General features: G+C 37.4%; 1 protein-coding gene across 1 annotated transcript in view; it reads right to left on the bottom strand.

Moving 5' to 3' along the window:
- The window catches only part of LOC140145996 (acid phosphatase type 7-like), a 34664-nt gene extending 12488 nt beyond the window's left edge, over window positions 1-22176 (bottom strand). The window contains exons 1-6 of the mRNA XM_072167733.1: window positions 22004-22176; window positions 10328-10460; window positions 8564-8764; window positions 6312-6503; window positions 3154-3277; window positions 1250-1318 (exon numbers count right to left, since the gene is read on the bottom strand). Of these exons, the coding sequence (XP_072023834.1) occupies window positions 1250-1318; window positions 3154-3277; window positions 6312-6503; window positions 8564-8764; window positions 10328-10433 (692 nt within the window). The 5' untranslated portion in view covers window positions 10434-10460; window positions 22004-22176. The remainder of the gene's footprint in view (window positions 1-1249; window positions 1319-3153; window positions 3278-6311; window positions 6504-8563; window positions 8765-10327; window positions 10461-22003) is intronic.
- Window positions 22177-22248: the final 72 nt, after the last annotated feature.

Here is a 22248-nt window from a genome sequence, read left to right as displayed (position 1 = left end):
ATGGCCTTATCCCAATGGCTTAGTTCAATAACCTCAATTAAACACTCATAGTGCAACATTTGACCTCAAGTTGCAGAGTACATGAGTTTTTGTACCCAAACTTTCCAAGGTCATTCAATGAATGTGCAAACGTATTGGGGTTAAAGAACTGTGCCCTGATAGATGAGCATGTATGTTGTGGATCCTAGTGTAAGTTGACTTGTGACATCACAATTTCCAATGTTTTTTGCCTTTTTAGTTAACCCCAATGCTACCAGACCATATTTTCACATTTTAGGTTTTACTCTTTCAAAGAATCACTCATATCTTTGTAACCAGACAGAAGACCTATTTCATGGACACACCGTTTGCTTCTTTTTTATGTATACCTTTATACAGAGTTGGGTGCATGGGGCAAAATTGTTTTTTTTACTCTTCAGTGGGGCGATTTTTATTCCGTCTAGTGACTAGTGGGCGAAGTTGTTTTTTCTTCAAAAAACTCCCATTAGCCTTTTTGATGTATAGCTGCACAAAAGGAGAGAGCGTACTTTGGTTTGGGTAATCTTTAGTATGCTTCTCAGCTGACAAAAGATTACCCAAATCAAAGTATGCCCTCTCCTTCTGTGCTCGCCATATTTCAAAAAGGCTAATGTCTCAATGGTGTTTGGATCATACTTTAACATTTTTAAAGTGTGAATGAATAATGAACAAAAATCTAAATTGCAAATTGTTGATAGACTGCTGATTCCTCTTCTCTATATCAGATGTGCCCGAACACCACGAATGGCCAGTAATTTTGGCATTATAACCTATTGAGACAGGTAACTTTTTATCAAAATAAACTTTACATTCATATATTTTACATGTCCTTGAAGCTTGTTTGCAAGGTTGTTAAAAATCAGTAAATGGTCTTGGAAATTCTTTGTTTTTTCAGAGATTCAATGGACCATATCTAAACACTAGCTGACATACAATGGGTTATTCCATTTAAAATCCACACTACCCCTGTGGAAGATTTTGGAAATTATATTCCACAGGAGGAGTATGAATTTCAAATGGAATGAACATATTAACAGCTCCATTTGTAACTCATCTCCCTCAATGGACGATTCAGGTTGAATCTTTCTCAGAGAGCTGCCTAATGTGTTTGTTCCATTTGAAATTTATACTCCCTCTGTGAAAGATATATCCAAAATCTTCCACAGGGGTAGTGTCACATATGGTCACATAAAACCAAATCTTGTCATATAGAAGACCAGCATACACTTACCTATACCAAAGGTTTTGTACGTCTTCATACTTAGGCATAGTGAAGCGATTCTTGTAATTGGTGAAGTTGCTGTAATTATTAAGAATGAGAGATGTTGAAAAAAATGGGAGAGCTTGGCTTAATAATGGTTATTGCCTTTGATGCATGATGTCCCCGGTTCAATCCCCAGCGGTGGTGACTTGCTGGGTATTGACTTGGGAGACTCAATCTGTAGATTTTAATTCAGACTTCCACTCTTATCTGTGGACCATTTAGAATTTGGCAAATGAACCCTGAGAGCACTTTGTCCTTCAGTGGGGACATTAAACCATCAGTCCTGTGTACAGAATCACACCTATACATTTTTACCACACTAGTCAGTTTGTTTCAGTGCAACTTTTTACACAGAGATTGTTTTCAGCATATTTTCAGTTGGAATACGAGGGTCATTCAAAAAGTTCTACCTGTTGGGTCATAACTTTTGTTTTGTTAAAGGTAGCTACTTGAAAATGAGCATACATATAGCTCGTGATGTCACCTACAGGTGGTGAAAAAGTCATGTCAAGACCATTTTCAGATTTTTGTTGGTGACCTGAAAACCACAGTAAGATATGGTTCTCCGGAAACGGTCAAAAATGTGACCCCTCGGCACAACTGAGCCCGGATGTCGCCAGTGCCACTATTGAGATATGCTCCATCGAACTTAACAATAAACAATAGGAAACAAAGGATTTATTGACTGTTTTATTGATTTTTCACTACTTAAATGTCAAGTAAGTACTATAGACATGATATACATCATTTTAAAGCTAATTTCAAGCAAAATATTTTGGTTGAATATCTCAAAAATGATGATTGGCGACTTCCGGGCTCAGTTGTGCCGAGGGGTCACAAATGTACAATATTTACAAAGGCGTCTCAAGTACAGTGTGTTAAAGATCCCATAATTATTCCATTTGGTCATGTTATACAGTAAAAACTGTATAAAACACAAGAATAATCATAAAATTATATGGACATTTAATATGCACAAAACTAATAGAACAAATAGCCAGTGTAATAAAATTAGTATAAATGACCACAAACACAGTTTATGAAGATATTGACTTTAATAAAACATGGTGTAAAATGGTGGCATTATATAAACTTGCTTTGGAATAAAATACCACAATAGATCACAAAGGGAATTAAATTTACTTTTTTGACTGAAAAATGTGTTATAGTAGCTTTAACTTTTGTATTTTATCTAAAAGCGCAGCTAGAAAGGTCACGCTGTACGAATGGACACTATGCTGATTATCATTACCTGAGATGTTACAAGATATCCCTCCAAAAAGTGGAATTCTGGGTAATTTCTGTCCATCAAAATTTTACTTTTTCAGTCACAGGTGATGTTTTGGACTGTAAGGTGTATATTCATTCAAAATTTATAATGTTACTAATATGATTTTTTTGCATAAAGGGGGAAGTTCGTACATTGGCTGCACGCATGTTTTGAAGTGCAATATCCAAAGATGCGTCACCGTTTCCGGTGTACCATATCTGTTTTCACCACCTGTAGGGGACATTACAAGCTATATGTATGCAACTTTTCAAGTAGCTACCTTTAACAGAACCAAAGTTATGACCCTAAAGGGTAGAACTTTTTGAATGACTCTCGTATAAATTTCACTGTTGATTTTCAATGTCAAGATTCCACAGTGTGTCACTATATCAACCTTGAGGTGAAACAAAGTACCACAATGGGCTATTCCAGTTGAAATCCACACACCCTATGGAAGACATGACCTTATTCTCTGACACAGGGAGTGTAGATTTTAATTTGAGTCACCCATTCAGGTAACCCCATTTGAAATTCACACACCCTGTTTGGGAGATTAAGGTAATGTCTTCCATAGAGTGCATGGATGTCAACTGGGACTTACTATGCCTCTTCATGGTTTCCAGGGCATGTCATATATGGTAGATAAGCTGCTGCTGATTGAATCTGTCTCATAAACTCATCCCCTACACTGGCATTGGCTCGAAAGAAGTCATATGCAAAATCACCTGTAAAATAAACACAGGCAGAAAAATACAATGTCATGATTAAATTGTGGGATTGTCTTTTACAACAGGAGTTCATAACAATTTGTAAGCTTTTTTGTGAGTTCGCTGTCAGATAAGTTTAGAACTGTCAAGCTTTCACCAGGATTAGCTTTAACTTCTTCAGGACAAAGTACCTAAGAATGAGACATGTATAGGTCGCCCTTTGCCTACCGATGACTCTAAAAATCGTTCACATTTAGCATATGGGAAAGGTGCAACCAGTGCAGAGGATGAGCGCATGCGGAAGTCATTGTACTGTGTAATCCCTCACTATGTCACACACACACCCCCACACACACAAGTTGTTGATGGATATCTGTCATCAACATAAGGTTTTGATGGTACCCATAGTGTGTTTTGGTTCACACTCATGCTTACAACTTTTAGATGTGAACGACCATCACAAATCGACTGAGTATAATGTCAGCTTTTTTACTTCTTGAGATATTGGACAGGCAAATTTTCCTCAAAATAAGCTTTGCAATGATATATTACTTGTCCCTGTTGCTTGTTTGTAAGGTAGTAAACTATCAGTAAAAGATTAGAAAAATCCTTTGTTTTCTGTTTTTTTTTTTTAAATATTTTCAATTAATGGGCCATATCTCAGAACAAGTTCTGCTGACATTACAGCCACTCCATGTATGGTGGATGGTCACATTATGTGAGCACCTCTCAGGCTTCATTGGCCTGGTTGGATCAGGGTATTACACATTATGATTACAAGTTGTTTTAGATATTGATGGTGTTATATGCTATGATCCCCACAAAATATCCAATTCTTTTAATGAATTCTTCACCAGGGTTGCTTCCACCTTAGTTGAGTTGAGAAACTGCCTTCTCCAAAGAATCTGTACACTACCACCTCTGCAGTTTTCAGAATTTTTATCATGACATATCTGGCGGCTCATTTTGGTGTGTTTTGGTGAAGAATTTATTAAAAGGGAGCTGCTCAATCTCAACCCAAATAAAAGCACATGGGCTTTTCAACAGATCTTGTCTCATTCATTTGATGGACCATATCAAAACTCAATCTTCCCAAGGTTTATATACAGGCATGATCATGATTGATCTCTAAAAAGCTTTTGACCTGGTCAACCATCAAATCTTATGTGAGAAATTAAATGCAATGAGAGAGTTGAATCTGTTGACTGGTTTCATTCATATCTATCAAATAGGCAGCAAATAGCTCAAATTAACAATGCTGATTCTCAATCTCTTAATATGCGGTGTGCCCCAGGGTAACATACTGAGGCCACTCTTATTTTTATGTTACATAAATGATATGATCATTAGTATAGACCCAGACTGTAAATTGATGTTGTATGCAGACGAAAGTCCAATCCTATTTTCTCATAAAGATCCTAGTGTCATATCACAAAAATTAGGCCAAGTTCTTGAGTCTTGCAGCAATTGGCTGCTAGACAACAAACTGTCTTTACATATCGGCAAGACTGAATGTTTTATCTTTGGTTCTGAAAGGAAAATAAAAAAATGTTGAAAATTTGTCTGTTGAATGGTCTGGCCAGATTATCAAAGGCCAGGAGTCTGTGCAATATCTGGGTATTAACATTGACCAATCTGTTTCTGGGGAAGCAATTGCAAACAATATTATTCAAAATTCCAGTGTTCTGTGTTCAGCTTTAATTCAATGCCAGTTTGATTATTCGTCTTCTTCATGGTATCCGGACGGAGTCAATGGCTCAAAAACAAACTTGAAATCACTCAAAAGAAAATGGTGCGCTATATTTTAAACCTAGAACCCCGGTCACATATTGGTCAAACTGGACTTGACAGTCTGAACTTTTTTTAATGTAGAGTGTTGAGTAAAATTTTTAAAATTATGTCATGTTCATAAAATTTATTATGAGTCAATTGCCCCTACCTGTGCCAGTTTTTTACTAAAACGACTGAAATTCACAATTACAATACTAGAAAATACTACAAATGATATCAAAACATCCCCAATCTTGATCAATTCAAGGGTGCAATGAGAAAACATCTCAGTAACAGCTAATTTCCAGTAGGGTCTGTTGTCCAATTTGTGTTTTCTTTCTTCTTTTGTTGTTTATACTCTGCCTTTTTTGCCAAAATCTTTCTATTAAGGACCCCATATAAGCCTGAAACACTGGCTCTGGTTATCCTGGTTCCAAGTGTATTTTTATCTTCACATTATATATCTTTTTATTCCTTATTTTGTCAAGCGTCATATGTAATGTATTTTTTTAACTTGCAATAATATAATATTTATGTATTTTGTATTTTTATAATGCTGTTTTATATGAAACCAAATAAAATCAATCAATCAATTATGTGTCACTCAAGGTCAAACAAAATTTATCTCCGCATCATTTCACCATGCACCTGGTTGCTATGCAAATCGTTCATGCCATGAACATGGCATGACGTTCTGATTCTTTTGTTTTGTATATGGCATGAAAATCCTCTACCAAGGATTCATGGGTAGTTAATTTTGAACCCATTAAAATTGTAATTGACGCCCTTGAATAAAGAATTAATGGGCATGGAAGTTGAGAAAATTTGACACTGACCATGATTCATGCCATGAGTTACCCATGAATAAGGAATTTATGGGCATGAAAGTAGAGAGAATTTGACATTGACCACAATTTATGCCCATGAGTTACCCATGAATATGCCCTGAACATGTCAAGGCTCTGACTATAAACGCATGACAAAATAAAAGCATGCAAGGGCATGAATATTCATGTGTGAGCATGAACAACCCATCAAAATTTCCCAAATTCACGAAAATTCATGACCGTTGCTAGCGAAAATAGGGCATGTTCTTGGCATGTTCATGGCAAGCTCTTGGCATGTTCATGAAGAGCATAAAAACATAAAGAGCCTGATATTTTTGGCTCACTTTTTGATCACAAATAGGGATTTTTTGGGACTTTTTAAATACTTTTGCACATTTGAGGGGGAGGCAGCTCCACATCATCTGCATATATGCCTGGATTACATAAATACTTACCAACATGTAATATAGCATCATAGAGCCCATCTTGGGCTTCTACCTGTAGTCTACCCAGTGACTGTGCATTGTCATTTCCCATGTCTCCGTATACTGCAAATCTCACACCATTTTTAGCAGCTTGGGCATCATCTGGTAGTGCTCGGAACTTGAATATGGAACTCCAGCCGTAGGAACTACCACAGCGATATACTGCAAGGGGAAAAGTGCAATTTCCATAAGTCAGCCATAAGAAAAGAATAAGAGATAATTTTGAAACAGTTTTGAGAGATTTTCAACATTACATCATGTTATTCTGCTGACTTAGCAGAACCAATTTACTATAGTTCGATTGAGCATCGATGCTTAATTGGTCAATCCTTATTATTTATGAAATATCAAATTGTTGATTGTTGCATTGTCCAATACAATAATTTTACCATTAATTCTTCCTAAGGGATCTGGAATGAGCGTTTTGAGCATTTCGACAGTATTTTTTGTGTGACATGAGAGCACATCAGATATCGAATTGCATTCTGAATACTGAAGAATGTCTTTCTGATATCAAATAATTTTCATTTTTGAAATTCACGATATAATACAAATTTTATGACAAATTATTAAAATTTGATATTTTTCACATTTTTGATATATAACAATCCTCGAAGTAAATTTTATAAATCTAATGATATATTCTTAAAGTGTATGTAGCTGGGAGGAAAAGCGACGATCAATTGAAAATTTTGACCTATCATATTGAAGATATGGATTTTTTCCCCAAAAGACCTAATTTTTTTGTGTGTTTTGGGGAAAAAAAATCCATATCTTCAATACGAAAGGTCAAAATTTTCAATTGCTCGTCGGCTTTTCATCCACCTACATACACTTTAAGTATAAATCATCAGATTTATAAAGTTTACTTAGAGTACTGTTAAATATCAAAAATATCAATTTTTAATCATTTGCCATAAAATGTCTCATGTGCTCTCATGTCCCACAATAAATACTGTCCAAACGTTCATACCCCATCCCTTAATTAGTTGATAGTTCAAAATATAACTGGCATTCATAAACTCATTAATATACGCGATACATATTTATTTGGCAAAATGCAAACGCTAAACGCGGTCACTAATAAACAACAGTGGACCTCCGCGCCGTCGGCGTAAATATTAGTAACCGCGCGTGCTGTGTTGTGCGTCGAACAAATTGCGAGAGCGCTGGATTGCGCGCTACCATATTTTGCAAATTTGCACCGATTGTGATAAACACTTCTGTTATTGGTCGTTTTGTTTAAGCATGATCCATTTTTGAAAAGGCAAAACGTATAAATTGTTTATTTTTGATCAAAATTGTGTGATATTTTGTAAAGTGAAGAGATGAAAGTGACGGTTATGAATGAGGTTAATAACTTTGCATCGGTAATATGTCGGGCATTGTGAAAAATCTAAACATTTTGCCTTTGGACCTCGGAATATCCCTCGGGCGCAGGATATTCCTCGGTTCCAAAGGCAAAATGTTTAGATTTTTCACAATGCCCTCCAAATAACCGGTGCGTACATGTAACCTCTAATCAAAGTAGCATCGATGGTCGATCCAAAGAACAAACAAATTTGGCTCTGGTGCCTTATACCTTATATGTCAGGACTTGTGGAGAAATGCGTGTGCTTCAAGTACATTTACACAGTGTGAGGGTGCGTCTCTTTTGTGGAGCTTGCATCTATTTTATCCCACTTTTGGTCCCTTTTATTGACAAAATAGCAAAAAGTGGACCCTGCATACTGGCCTGATTGTACTTACAGTATATATTTCCAGTTAAGAGATTAGTGAGTTTTTCCCAGTTATGAGATAGTGAGTATCACTCTTTTAATATACTGTGTGTGGTGTTGTGCTATAATGGTGCATATGGGCCACCTTGACATTAAATGTAACTGCAAGTTTAGACACAAACTTATGCCCTCCTGTAAAAAATTCCATCAGCAAATAAAGACATGGACCCTGAATTCCTGTTGAGAGCTTCAGAGGAGGGAGCTCTCTATTTGTATGTGACTTACCCTGAGGTCCATACCTATATACCAGTGTGCAGCTTTCCCCGGCTTGGCTGGAGAAACGCTCATTCAGTGGAGCTGATGAAGTATTGTGGCTGCAACAGCAAGCAGCAACCTGGATGGGGTAGGCTGTACAGACAGTACAGTGTGCACTGGTAAATAGGTATCATGCACCCTATTAAAAGGCAAAGGAGCCCATGTGCAGTATGTGCAGTGTATACTTACAGTACATCTTTCCCGTTGTGAGATTACTGAGTTTAACTCTATGGATATATTGTGTGTGGTGCTCTGATCCTCCATCAACAAACTTGGTCCTGCTTCCTGTAGCTTTCATGGCCATGTCATATATATCCGCACCATACTGTACTGTGGACTCCTTGGTATCATTGAATGTACTCCAGGTAACCATCATTTCTGTTGGATCACCTACAAGAAGAACAGAAAAATAAAACACAGTCAATACAGTCAAATACATTGTACATGGAGAATTATGGACTTGCATGATTGTACAACTACATGTATGCAATTCATGAGGCAGGTACGCAGGGGGAATGTGGCCCCACTGCCCCCACCCATATTTGCAAAAGTATCAAAAATGTCTCAAAATATATAATATGTGGGCGTAGCGAGCAAAAAAAACAGTTGTTTGACTTTTTTTTGGTCAAAAAAGGCCCAAAGTCTACAATTTTCATACAATTGCCCCCACCACTTGGAAAAAAAGGTCCACTCTTTCAAAATCAGCACCCCTCCAAAAAAAATCCTGCATAAGGGCTAGACTTCTCCGTAGTCCACTTGACCATTTTGCATACTCTGGTCATTACATTTAAGCATAAAACTCTGATTTATGATTTGTTTGCAACTGATAGATTTTCACATCTGTATCTGATCTTTTCAGTCACCGCACTCCCTCTGTTTGTTAACTTCCCAAGTGGACTACTGACTTTGCCTTGCGGTTAAGATTTTTAACACGGGACTCTATGGAGAGTTAGGCCAATTTCTGGCCTAACTAAAATTGGCCATGATGTAATGCATCTTTAAATGGATCTGCCTTGTGATTGGTCGGCCATATCTCGCTATTGTTTAAATCTACCGGGCCATGCCATTACCATTAACTTCACCGCATACACAACTATCTGTGGTATTTGCGGCGCTTTTTTGTTGACGCGAAAGTTAATCTCTCATCAAACATCTAGCGCGTCTTGTACTATACCATGCTTAGTACTTGTGGTTAATGGACTGATAAACAAGTATGCTTGACTGTGTGTTTTTAGAGCGCAAAGTCCCGGGGTAAAGTTCTGCTTAAAATTCAAAGTCCATAGTCGGATTTTCAGGGTTCGCTATCAATAAACTGGCAGATTCCAAAATCAGAATTGTTCAGTATTAAAGTGAGCCATTATAATTATGCAAGATAATGTTGCATTCAGTTACTTTTATTGTCACTAATTATCTGATATTTTTAACTCTTTATGACCATTTTACTATTGAATACTTTAATTTTAATAAACATCAGTATAATTTTGAGTTCAACGAAATGGGTTCATCATGACTAATAATAACATAATTATTTTTAATAAAATTCGACTATGGCATAGTCTACATAAGGGCCTGCCAGATGGGAATGAGTGTGACGTCACTATCTTCAGATCGAGTTTACATACATTTATAGTAAGAATTCCAATTGAATGAACGCAGCTTTCAACAGCTGCACTCAATCCAACCGCGATCGTATATTTTTTTTTTTTTTTTTCAAACTACAATGCGAACGCACGACCTTGGATACAATGCTAACCAATCACGAGTGCGTTGGCATGGTTGGAGTCACTTCCGCGTTAGGCCTACTCACGCACAGTCGCACACGCTGGCATACATCTCGCAGTGTACGCAAAAATTTGTCACGCTATTGAAAGCTGCGTTCATTCAATTGGAATTCCCACTATAGTTGCGAATCCAATTGAACAAGTTCAATACCCATGATTCCTTCATGCTTACCTGTTGCAGAGAGGTGTATCTGTTCTGGTTGCAGCCATATTGGATCCCATGCTGTTACTATGGAAACCCATAATGTCAACACTATGACTTGGTACTTAGAACACATTGTACTGATATAGATCTCTCTGTTTAGCTGTAAAAATATATAAAATATAATGATCATTAGTCCTACCCCATAGGCAAAGTTATGCTGTCTTACGACCATGGACTGCACGTCCACGTTTTGCAGTGTGTGGTTTTTCACTACATCTATGGACACAAAGCCCACTTTTGTAGGTGAAAACAAATGCTCCCCTGCATTGTGGATGCTGCCCCAAATTCCCCTATAAAATTTTTGCCATGCTAGTTGTACTATATAGGCCAACTTATATTCAAACATTTTAGAAAATGTTGCACCAAATGCAAATAGCTTCAAAATGCATGATTTATGGTTGACCCATTTTTACCCATCATGATATTTAACACATGTACAGTTTAAGTCTATCACAATTTGTTAATCTATAATGATGTGTATATATTATATTAAACATTTAAAAAACGTGTTTTCAATATTGCAATTGAAACAATGTGCTTGTTTGTAATTTGTTGTGCCAAATGGCTAATTCAGTTGGGGCTTCATTTTTTTTAAAATCCAAATTCTCCATTTTCAGCAAGCTATGGAGGAGGAGGGATGATTTCTGGCATACACTCATAGGGTGCCTTTTCATAAAATGCTCTGAAAAGAAAAGGAAAACAGTGCATGCAATTTTTCCCGCACGCTGTACTCCCAATATATATATCTAGACCATTTGAAAAGGTTTGCAAATATTGGGATCTCAAAATATTGGCATATTATGTACAAAGGGGGCAACAATTCTTGACAGGCCAAGGGGAGTGGGACAGAAGCACTTTTTGGCAGGCCAAACTGGGGGGGGCAAGCATTTTGGCATGCCATTTTGAAATTTTACAGCTGGTGTGGTTCCACTCACTCCACTTCTAAAATGGTGGGCAACCTAGTGCTGGCATGCGAGGGTCTCGGATTTGAATCCCACCCCAAGAAAACTACTTGTTTAATGTTTATCTTTTTTCTTTTTTTCAATCCTTCTTTCCCTTCCATTGACCAAAACACACTTCGAGAGTCAGGGTTAAAGGGCTAATTTGAAAGCATATGTACGAGGATGCATTGGATGGTTTTAAAAATAACGAAAATTTATACCCATACTGAAAATACTGTCTAGTTTGTATGCAGACATATAGATACCTTTAGTAAACGAGATCTTGTGACAAACGTAAATTAAATTTATGTGTGTCACATGCTAATTTACAATATGCAACAGTTGTTTGAAATGATTGTAGGTACTAAAATAATGATGAACACTGCATGTATATATGTGATGCGATCAAGCAAAATCAGTCGGAACTCGCAAATATTGATTTTGAGATATAGCCTAACAAAGGAAATATTTCTTTTTGTTACCTGTTGTTTTGGAAACTCTTTAATTGCTCATATCTTTAGAATTGGTTGTTCAATTTCAATGGGGTTTTCTGCAAAATCCAGCTTTGTAAATCCTTTTTAGTATCCTATAAGAAACTGAAAATTAAATTTTTCCGAGTTACGACTGATTTTGCTTGATCGCATCACATATGTGTATAGAACAGCATCTAAATGATCTGCATGCAAACCATATAGACTTCAGCAATAAACATTACAATTTTTAAGATATTAAGAATCAATGAACCAATACTACATGTAGGCTTGTTTGTACTCCTTTTTGATGCATTTTTCATGCTGATTCCAAATATGGTCATGAATATTACAATTCTGAAACTGTTTAAAAAAAATGGAAATGTGTCATCTGCAGTTGACACCCATGTGGAGAGAGTAGACTCTTTAAACAATTAAATTTAAAAATTGTGATCATTTCAAACAACTGTTGTGTGTAGCAAATCAATAAAATTCAAACAAAATTTGATCATCAATCATTATTTTGTTATAAAAATATCTTATTTATAAACTGATATTTCAAGGTTTCAATTTATTTTTTTTTTTCTATGAGAAAGATCCATCTGGCCCAATGGTAAATCTAACCCTGAATAAATTGGTTTGTTCTTGTAACTCCTGCACTTTTAGGCGAATCAAAATGGTTCCTGCAGGGGATCAGAACAATATCTTGCCTAAAATATTGAAAAAATGCTTGACTTCTTAGAAGTGGAAGGCAATAAGTCTATATTATCATATGATCATTGTGTATATCTTCACATGAAAAATTGACATTAGAAATTTAAAAAAAAAAACAGTGCTGAAAAATGCCCCATTCAGTTGTGTGTACACTAAAAGAAAATTTGGTGTCACATGTCAGAGCCTGCATCTTTCGGTGTAAAACTGAAAATGACATGTGAACACTCTAGGCCTGGACATGTAATCATACATGTAGACCATGGAAACATAAAAATATTAATGAGAATAATATTTTGACACCCTACAGTATTTTGCCTACTCCTTTTTGTGATCAAAATGTCGATTCACACCAAAATCAGTGTCAAATTAATTCAAATTACTCACCCGGGAGTCAATATTACATGCCAAAAAAATGGGCAATTCCAGTTAAATCCATCTACCCCCTATGGACCTATGCAAGACATTACCGACATTGTAGGAGATTACTTAAAGACCCCATTCAGTGACCCCAGCACAAGTGTGAAAAAATTAAAATTGTTTATAAATTGCTTAAAAGTAAAGGAGAAGTCATTCAAATTGTCATTAGGTATTTTTAAAACGATAAATTTGGCAAAAAACAAAGAAAACAGCAGTACTGACGAAGTTGAAACCCCATTCAAATACATGTACATGTAGCTAATTTAGATACTGTCAGAATTACAGATTCGTGTAAAATGTCTTATTTTGTCTTTAATACACGGCTTTCGGCTGATTGTGAACCACTCGCAGGCTATGTTAGCACATCTAAGACAATGACAAAAGTACCAAAATCTGAATTTTGATGATTTTTACGATTGTCCAGATGAGCAAATCACTGAATGGGCCTTTAAGAAGTTTTAACTTCTTAAGTAATCTCATACAATGTCGGTAATGTCTTAAAAGATTATATATCTTCCATATGGAGTGTATGGATTTCAACCATGTCAACTGTTATAGCCCAATGCGTAAGATAGACCCGGGAGGGGGGAGGGGAAACTTCAATATAAAAGGGAAAATAAGGGGTCTTTGGGTGACAGATCATGTGACAGAGCATGGGAAAAATTGACCCTGTATGTAGGATAGGGTGCATCAAACGCCCCTCATGTCAATGTTATTTTTTGCTCATATGATTATAGTGTGCCACTTGTCAAGTTAAATAAGTGGTCCAAATTTAAATTCAAACGGAGGTCGGGAAATGGGTCCACCGCGAGCTCAAAGTTTGAACGTTATTTGCATGTATAACATATAATTACACATGAGGCAGCTATTTAGTTTTCGGTACTTTATGACATGCACAATAAAGGCTGCCTCATTGATTTGTGCACTAAGTAGCCAAAATGTATCATCTCAATGATCTCATACTTACAAATCATAATAATCATGCTACAATGATGTCACAGGTTATAGATATGCCTTCAAAATGAATAGCTGCCCCATGTATTCAAATACATAATAAAGCATACATATCTCTTATAGTCTTATTTGGTGTTAATTCACTTTTATACGGTTGCCATCAGAAAGGAATCAATAGATAACCAGTTAAATACAATGATGCTTCTGCTTGAGCAGTGAACAATTAAAAAGCCATTATATTATTTATATTACCACCGGGTATTACCATAGCTCAAGATACTGCCCATGATCCGTCCAGGTCACCTGATATCACTGTCTTTTCAAGATTCCGCACAAACTATAACTTGCTGCCACATGATAGTGATGCTGAGCCTCTAGCACCATTGGATCTAGCAGACTTCAGTGAAGCAAACCAAGTGTTGATTGAGCAGTGGAAAGCAGATATACTGAAAGTATCCTCAGATCTAAAGTGGACCTAACTCGAGATGACTATTGTGAGTTTGCTGAATTGTGTTTGTTCTTCCTCGGTTGTAGGCAATCCACCACTTTCAAACAGCCAGGTGCTTTACACAAAGCAAGATTGCTGTCCAAGCTGTTGTACAGCATCAAGATCTCCTTGGTGCAAGATCACATTCAACTTCTCCCACAAGGCACTGTAACAACAAAACATCAGCTGCCCAAGTTACGCCAGTTTGTCATCTTTGCAACTGTAATCTACAGCTCCTGGTGGATGACATGCAGCGTTGCAGTTGATGCTCCCTGGAACCATCTCTGCTTATACAAGAGTCTGCTTAAGTATTCTGATGTCAATGCTGATGTTGCTGCAAGTGCCCTAAAAGTCATGAAATGACATCTGTGGTACATCTCCCAAGAAATGATCCCACTGGCTCTCTTCAGTGATAAGGTGCCACCACAGGAGAAACAAGCTCTTGCTAGTAGGCTTCTCGCAGTTAAACCCGATGAAGTGATGGTCACACCAACTAATCGGTATTGGTCAGGCTTTGGTAAGCCTTTAAGTTCTCTGATGAGAACATCACACAAACAACAGCTTTAGCTGACTTTGCCGGCAGAGACTCTTGGTTTACTATGAACATCTTGCAGATTAATGAGGCGTTCTTAACAGATGACGTAGACACATGGCCAGAATCCCCAGCGTATCTATCCTCCTTAAACAATGTTAAAGCCATCAATGTGGTTACTGATGCAGCGGAACGTGGTGTGAAACTGAGTGCCGATTTCCTGGCTACAGCCCACAGTGAGAAACATTATCAGAATGTTCTGCAGGTGGTGGAGCAAGATCGGAAGAAGACACCAAATTTGCGGAAGCGTAAACTGTATAGCGATAGCCGTGATTAAGACTAAACTGGTAACTTTCACTTCATGGGCAGTATCTTGAGCAATGGTAATATAAATAATATAATGGCTTTTTAATTGTTCACTGCTCAAGCAGAAGCATCATTGTAGTTAAAACTGGTTATCTATTGAATTCCTTCGGATGGCAACCGTAAAGTGAATTAACACCAAATAAGACTATAAGAGATATGTATGCTTTATTATGTATTTGAATACATGGAGCAGCTATTCATTTTGAAGGCATATCTATAACCTGTGACATCATCCTAGCATGATTATTATGATTTGTAAGTATGAGATCATTGAGATGATACATTTTGGCTACTTAGTGCACAAATCAATGAGGCAGCCTTTATTGTGCATGTCATAAAGTACCGAAAACTAAATAGCTGCCTCATGTGTAATTATATGTTATACATGCATATAACGCTCAAACTTTGAGCTCAAGGGTGGACCCATTTCCAGACCTCCGCTTGAATTTAAATTTGGACCACTTATTTAACTTGACAAGTGGCACACTTTAATCATATGAGCAAAAAATAACATTGACATGAGGGGCGTTTGATGCTAGGACTTTTGTGCGACGATATGTTTTTCATCATGCCAACCCCCTCCGTAATTTCAAATTGACGCTGTACAAACGAAAAGGAGTTAGAGACTCAAATTTTCAGCTTTTTCATTTCTCATATCTCTCCATACTCAAACTAAGAACAAATCTATGATTTGAACATTATTTGATTTATATCTATATACATTATTTTCAGAAATGTTTTCAAGTTAACCTGAAGTCATTTTTTTAAGTTTTGATACATTGAACACTGGGTACATTCGTCTGGAGCACTGGGCTGTAGGCCTACTATATGTAGCGCTCAAGAATGTATCAAAAAAGAAAGAAAAAAACCAAAACACATGCATAAAAATTGAAGGTTCCAGTCATTTAGTTTCCTTTCAATATTGCAATCATGTCTGCTAGCACCCAAGTCGGTACAATTAGCAAATTCATATAGTCCTAAATATCATACAGGTTTCTTTTTCACAGAATCCAACTCAAATGTTCACAGAACTTATTCCTATTGAATTGAATAAGAACACTATGATATTGGATTACATTAGGCCATTGATATATAATTGTATCTCACACGAGATCCGGGCCTTATCTCTAGCTTGTTGGTATATATATAAGTGTAGGCCTACATGTTGTTTGCAGAACTAGTTAAATCCTAGCATAACATTAACAGCGTAAGTCATTCTATTGGGGGCACTGACCCAGGCCCGTACGCAGGATTTTGTTTGGGGGGTGCTGATTTTGAAAAAGTGGACCTTTTTCCCAAGGGGGGGGGGCGATTTTGTGAAAAGTGGACTTTTTTTTCCAAAATTTGGACATTTTTTGACGAAAAATCAGTAAAAAACCTGATTTTTTGATCGCTACGCTCGCAAATTCTGAAATGTTGGGACTTTTTGTACACTTTGGCAAATTTGGGGGGGGGGGGACCCCCCTGCGTACGGGCCTGCACTGACCATGAATTTTTTTTGGGAGGGGGCACCGGGCCTGATTGGGGGCACAAGCTGTTTTTTTGGTAATTTTCCTATGGGATTTTTTTTTAATTATCAAACCAATGGGGGAGGCACATACCCCTGTGATGCTATGCCACTGGCATATAATTAAAGTACTTCTTCTTTTTTGCCAAAAATGCTCTGTAGATTATATCATAATCATCTGAGGTCAACTGATTATAGATTGTTAACTTGTTATACACTTCTAGTGCCCGTTTCTATTCATCGTTATGTATTCTTCTCCCGTGCATTATTTTTGCGAACTACCCTTCATAGTCCAAATTATATAAACCTGCACGCTAAACAATGCATTATCTAAAACCTGCACGCTAAACAATAGATTCTAGATAATACGTGCACGCTCAAATACTAGAAATACTACTTTCACATAACTATATAGTAGAGTTAGGTGGCGCTTTCGACACAGAGGTCACATAACTATGTAATTGTCTGTTCGGTATATATACCATCAAAAAAGTACGAATATACATTCTGTGGTGTTAAAATGGTATAGTTACAAACGGTGTTCTATTTTGCAAATATCATTGTCATAAATTATGATAAATGACCTCAAATAAATCAAACATCAAATGAGAATAATCAAGCTTCTATTAATTTAAAAGGGCCAAAAACAGGTGGATCATAATTATACAAGATGACACCATTGCAAAAAATTCAGCATTTTATAAATGAAATACATGTAGGCCTATATCTAAAATAACATGGCCGGGCCCGGGAAAAACACACTAGCGCATAATATCATGATCATGCTTTATAATACTGAACAAATTGTAAAATCCCAATGTTGTGTGTTTTAATATTGTAGATTTTTTAAACTTCAAATTATAGAGCTATAAAGTCCAGTTGATATGTTTTTTTTTCTTATCTCAATTCACCGTAGTACTAGTCGGACATCTAAATTGATCGTTTCCAGGTGAACTGGTTCAGTGCTCTCTGTGTTCGAAACTACGATATTAAATGATCACAACATGTATACATAAAGTCAATTGGTTACAAACCATGTGTGAATAAGTTACTAAAGTATGACGTATGACGCAATCGATACCATTGATAGTTAACTTATTCAGGGATTGATTTTCTTTACCAGTTAAATTTTACCTAGCCGGTCAATGACCTGACGGTGTTTTTAAAATGTAAGATATTTTCCTAATATTAAAACTAATATAATGAATGCAGCAATTAATATTGCCTATTGTTTTAATACACTCAGTGTATGACGGATATCGTACATCAGTAATGCATTCGTCAAGATAATTGACTTGTCGTGGAGTTATTGCATTTAGCTCTCGAGCCTATCGGCTCTCGAGCTAAATGCAATAACTCCACGGCGCTGCGATTATCTTGACTAATGCATTGCACTCAGTTCATTATCCTTATCATCAAACTTGGTGGATGCATGTGGTCATTTATTTTGAAATAAAACTGTTCAAGGTTAGGTCAAGGTCATCTAAGGTCAACTTGATTCTAGTGTTGCAGTGCATGGTGGAGGTGACCACAATTTCACTTAAAGGTACAAATTGTTCAAGGTCAAGGCCATGTGAGGTCATAAATTGCTGGATTGTCATGAGTCTCAGTGGGTGTGATTACGATTGAGCATCCTAAATGTTCAAGGTCATGTCAAGGTTGTCTGAGGTCAATTGTTTTGCCATGAAACTAGGTGGATGTAATCACCCTTTGAGCAGCAAACAAATTTTCAACATAATTTTTGAGATCATGTTTGAGGTCAGACTGGTTTGAACAAACTGATAAGATTTGGATTGTCATCAAACTTTGTCCATGTGATTTTAATTGAGCTATTTGTTCCAATTCCGCACAAAACAAATACACAAATCAAATCACAAGCATTCCAAGCACTTATCAATACAAAATGAACATGATATTTATTTTACAAAAGTGGCATTGACTTTTTTAAAGAAAGTTTTTGTTTATATTCAGTTTGTTCAATGTTACAATTTGACCTGCCGGTTTGTACTTTTCTTGCAATGTATATCTGTGTCATGTGCCGCTAGCTGTTCCATTATTGCATCCATTACCAGTCGCTACCGGTATATGAGACATCTCACGAGTTCTTGGTCCATTGTTTCCAATAGAATCAAGGCACCAGATTCCCTATGGGCTATTCCAGCTGAAATACATCTACCCTATGGAATACAATATAAACTTAATCCATGTGACAGTAGATTTCAATGGAGTCACCCATTCAGATCCCTAATATCATTACCATCTGTATCAAGGGCAATTAACCATGTATTACTTCCTCGTGTACTTTTATGTTGTTATTGGTGACTCATCATCACAATATTGGCTCTGTTTCAAAACCTATGCAATCATGTCGGATGAAATTTGATAGGGATCAAAAATGCTGCCATTTTTTAACTGTATGATTACTATGAAGCCCACTTTAATTATAGTTTATGTGGATATGAACACCATACATGTACATGACTCACTATATTATGATGTCAAAATAAAAACTTGCCTCATGTGGGCCCGTTCATCATGCCCACCAGGGTTTAATCTCACAAATGTTATTCCTCTGAGTATTCTTAAGGGGGTACTACACCCCTGGCCAATTTTGTGCCTATTTTTGCATTTTTCTCAAAAATTATGGTGAAAAGTATTAAAGATATTATAGGGGCAAGGACTACAACTACTGCACTGAAACTTCAGCAACTCAAGGCAGGTAGTTATTGATTTATTGATCAAATATTGGTTTTCCCTCATTTTTGACTGTAACTCCACAACTGGTGTCTGTGCTGAAATAAAATTTCCAGTGCAGTAGTTGTAGTCCTTGCCCCTATAATATACATATATCTTACTTGTCACCAATGTGCTATAATTTTTGAGAAAAATGCAAAAATAGGCACAAAATTGGCCAGGGGGTGTAGTACTCCCTTAATTTAAAGTTTTTAGTAAGTATCGTTCTAATCACCGACTATTATAAAGTTAACTTTTACAATTTGCAATTTTCTGATTATTTTTTGAGGGCAAAGTTTGTCCAAAGTCACCCCTGGGTTTGGGGTGACTTTGAACACCATGTATAATTCAAGTGCATGTCCAAAGTCACCCGACCTGAAGAGTAGCTCAATGGAGAGGGTGGAAGTAGTTGGAAGGTGGGTAGGAGCACAGAGGACACTGTTGGAGTAGGATATGGTCACTGTGGTGTCCAAAGTCACCCCTGGGTTTGGGGTGACTTTGGACACCATGTATAATTCAAGTGTCCAAAGTCACCCCGACCTGAAGAGTAGAGCAATGGAGAGGGTGGAAGTAGTTGGGAGGTGGGTAGGAGCACAGAGGACGCTGTTGGAGTAGGATATGGTCACTGTGGTGTATTTTAAACAAGTGTCAAATTTTTTGGTGCCGGTATTCATTTATTATACGTCCAAAGTCACCCCGGAAAGGAAGCCAAACCCTGGGGTGACATTGGACACAGCCTGCTTTTAAATTCTTAAGAGTGGGTAGATATCATGACTCTCCAGGTAGGTTCTTGATTCAGATCTGTGTTCACTATCCAACCAACAGGCTTGAGTTTCCGCTCTGATGTGCCGGTGGAGTACGGTACCGAAAGTTTGACCACCACAAAAATCTTGTATTTTATGGGCCCAGCTAAAAAGTTATGAAAAACATATAAGATAACACATTATACTGGGAAACATTAGTCATGTAATGTCCATACATTACCACATGCATACGAACATATAAAAATATTCTTAGAAATATCAAAAGGTAAAACAGCTAGCCTACATGAAGTACCGGTAATAGTTTTTCCTATGTGTGTCCAACGTCACCCCGCCGTCCAAAGTCACCCCGTTTTACAGTAGGCTTATTATTGAATGCAACATATCACAATGTCATACATGTAATTATATTGGCACTTCAATACTGAACAATTCTGCCAGTTTATTTTGTGAAAGCCCAAGTTAAAAATCGACTATGTACATTGCAAAAACGGGACTTTGAACGGGCAAAGTTCCTAACACACACACTGTCAATCATACTTGTTTATCAATCTAATTTAACTGCAAGCACAAACCCTGGTAGTACAAGACGCGCTCATACACCCTGAGACGAATATATTCGTCTCAGCATACACCTACATGTAGGCCTACTGAGAGTTTAATGTTCCCGCCAACACAAAGGGCCACATAGATGTGTACCATGTAGTTATTAATGGTAAGCCTAATGGCAGGTGCCCGGACGATTTAAACCATTACGAGATCTGGGCGACCAATCACAAGCCAGATCCATTTAAAGGGATGAAAGTGGCCTGAAGTGACTTGACAGGAAAAGCCTGAAAAACCGCATATTAAAATTTGGGCTATAAAGCCTCAAAACGGGCTGAAAATAAATAAAAGTGCAGAAATTTGGAGTAGCAAAAAGGCCTGAAATCAGGCAATTGCCTGAAAACTGACATCCCTGTTTAGTAGGTCAGAAATCCGACAATCTCATCCATTGTCAACCGTGTTTTAAAGCATGTAAACTGCAATCAAAGTAAGTAGTCCACTTGGGAAGCTAATGCACAAATCAATTGTAGTCCCGGCCCCCAGGGCCTGGCAATAGCGGGTCCGAGCCGGACTTGGCCGGGATGTAACAGTTCAATGTGTCTCGCAGTGCGGGATGTAGTGGGGGAGTATACGGGGATGTAATGCCTCTCAAACAGGCCGGGATCTACCCCGGGAGTGTACCCGGGACGTAATAGAAGAGTACTCACAACTGTGCCGGGTTGTATGCGGGGGAAACACTCGCGTGGACTTCGAACATGGTGCTAGGGGGCGGGGACTTGGCCGGGTATGTACCCCGGGATGTACACAGAAATAGTGCCCCGCCCTGCGGGGACTAAGCCGGGACTGTAACATGTTTGTAACAGTTTCCAAAATTACATCCCCGGGTAGGTCCCCGCCATCCCCGGCCCCTGGGGGGCCGGGACTGCAATTGATTTGTGCATAACAAACACAGAGGGTATGGTGACTGAAAAGATCAGATGTGAAAATTTATCAATTGTGCACAAATTAATTAAATCAGAGTTTTGAGCTTAAATGCAATATCCAGAGTATGCACAATGGGCAAGTGGACTACGGAGTAGTCTACAATCCTATGAGTCTTGCACAGTATTAACTAAAAGAAGAAAGATTTTAAAAAGAAGCCAGAAGGCATATATCAAAGACAAAAAAATATTCATGTACATACGTACAATGTGTACATTGTGTGATTAGACTTACCAAATTTAAGAACACTGGTGCTCTGAACGGTGGTGTCTTGTTGTCGAAGGAATTCTCAGCGACACCAGAAGAAGTAGGCTGAAAAATTACGAAATAAAAAATAATTCCGATCTAAAAAGCCTCAGTCACATCACATGATCCTATCACACCGAAGCCAAATTGATTTGTTGTGAAATTGCAAACTGCACTGACGGGTTGTCTGTACGGCCAAACAGGTGCAGATGACAAGCTGTTTGTAATCATGC

Source organism: Amphiura filiformis, chromosome 2 (assembly GCF_039555335.1).
Source record: "Amphiura filiformis chromosome 2, Afil_fr2py, whole genome shotgun sequence".
Classification (NCBI taxonomy): domain Eukaryota; kingdom Metazoa; phylum Echinodermata; class Ophiuroidea; order Amphilepidida; family Amphiuridae; genus Amphiura; species Amphiura filiformis.
This window is presented reverse-complemented; position numbering and strand designations above follow the sequence as displayed.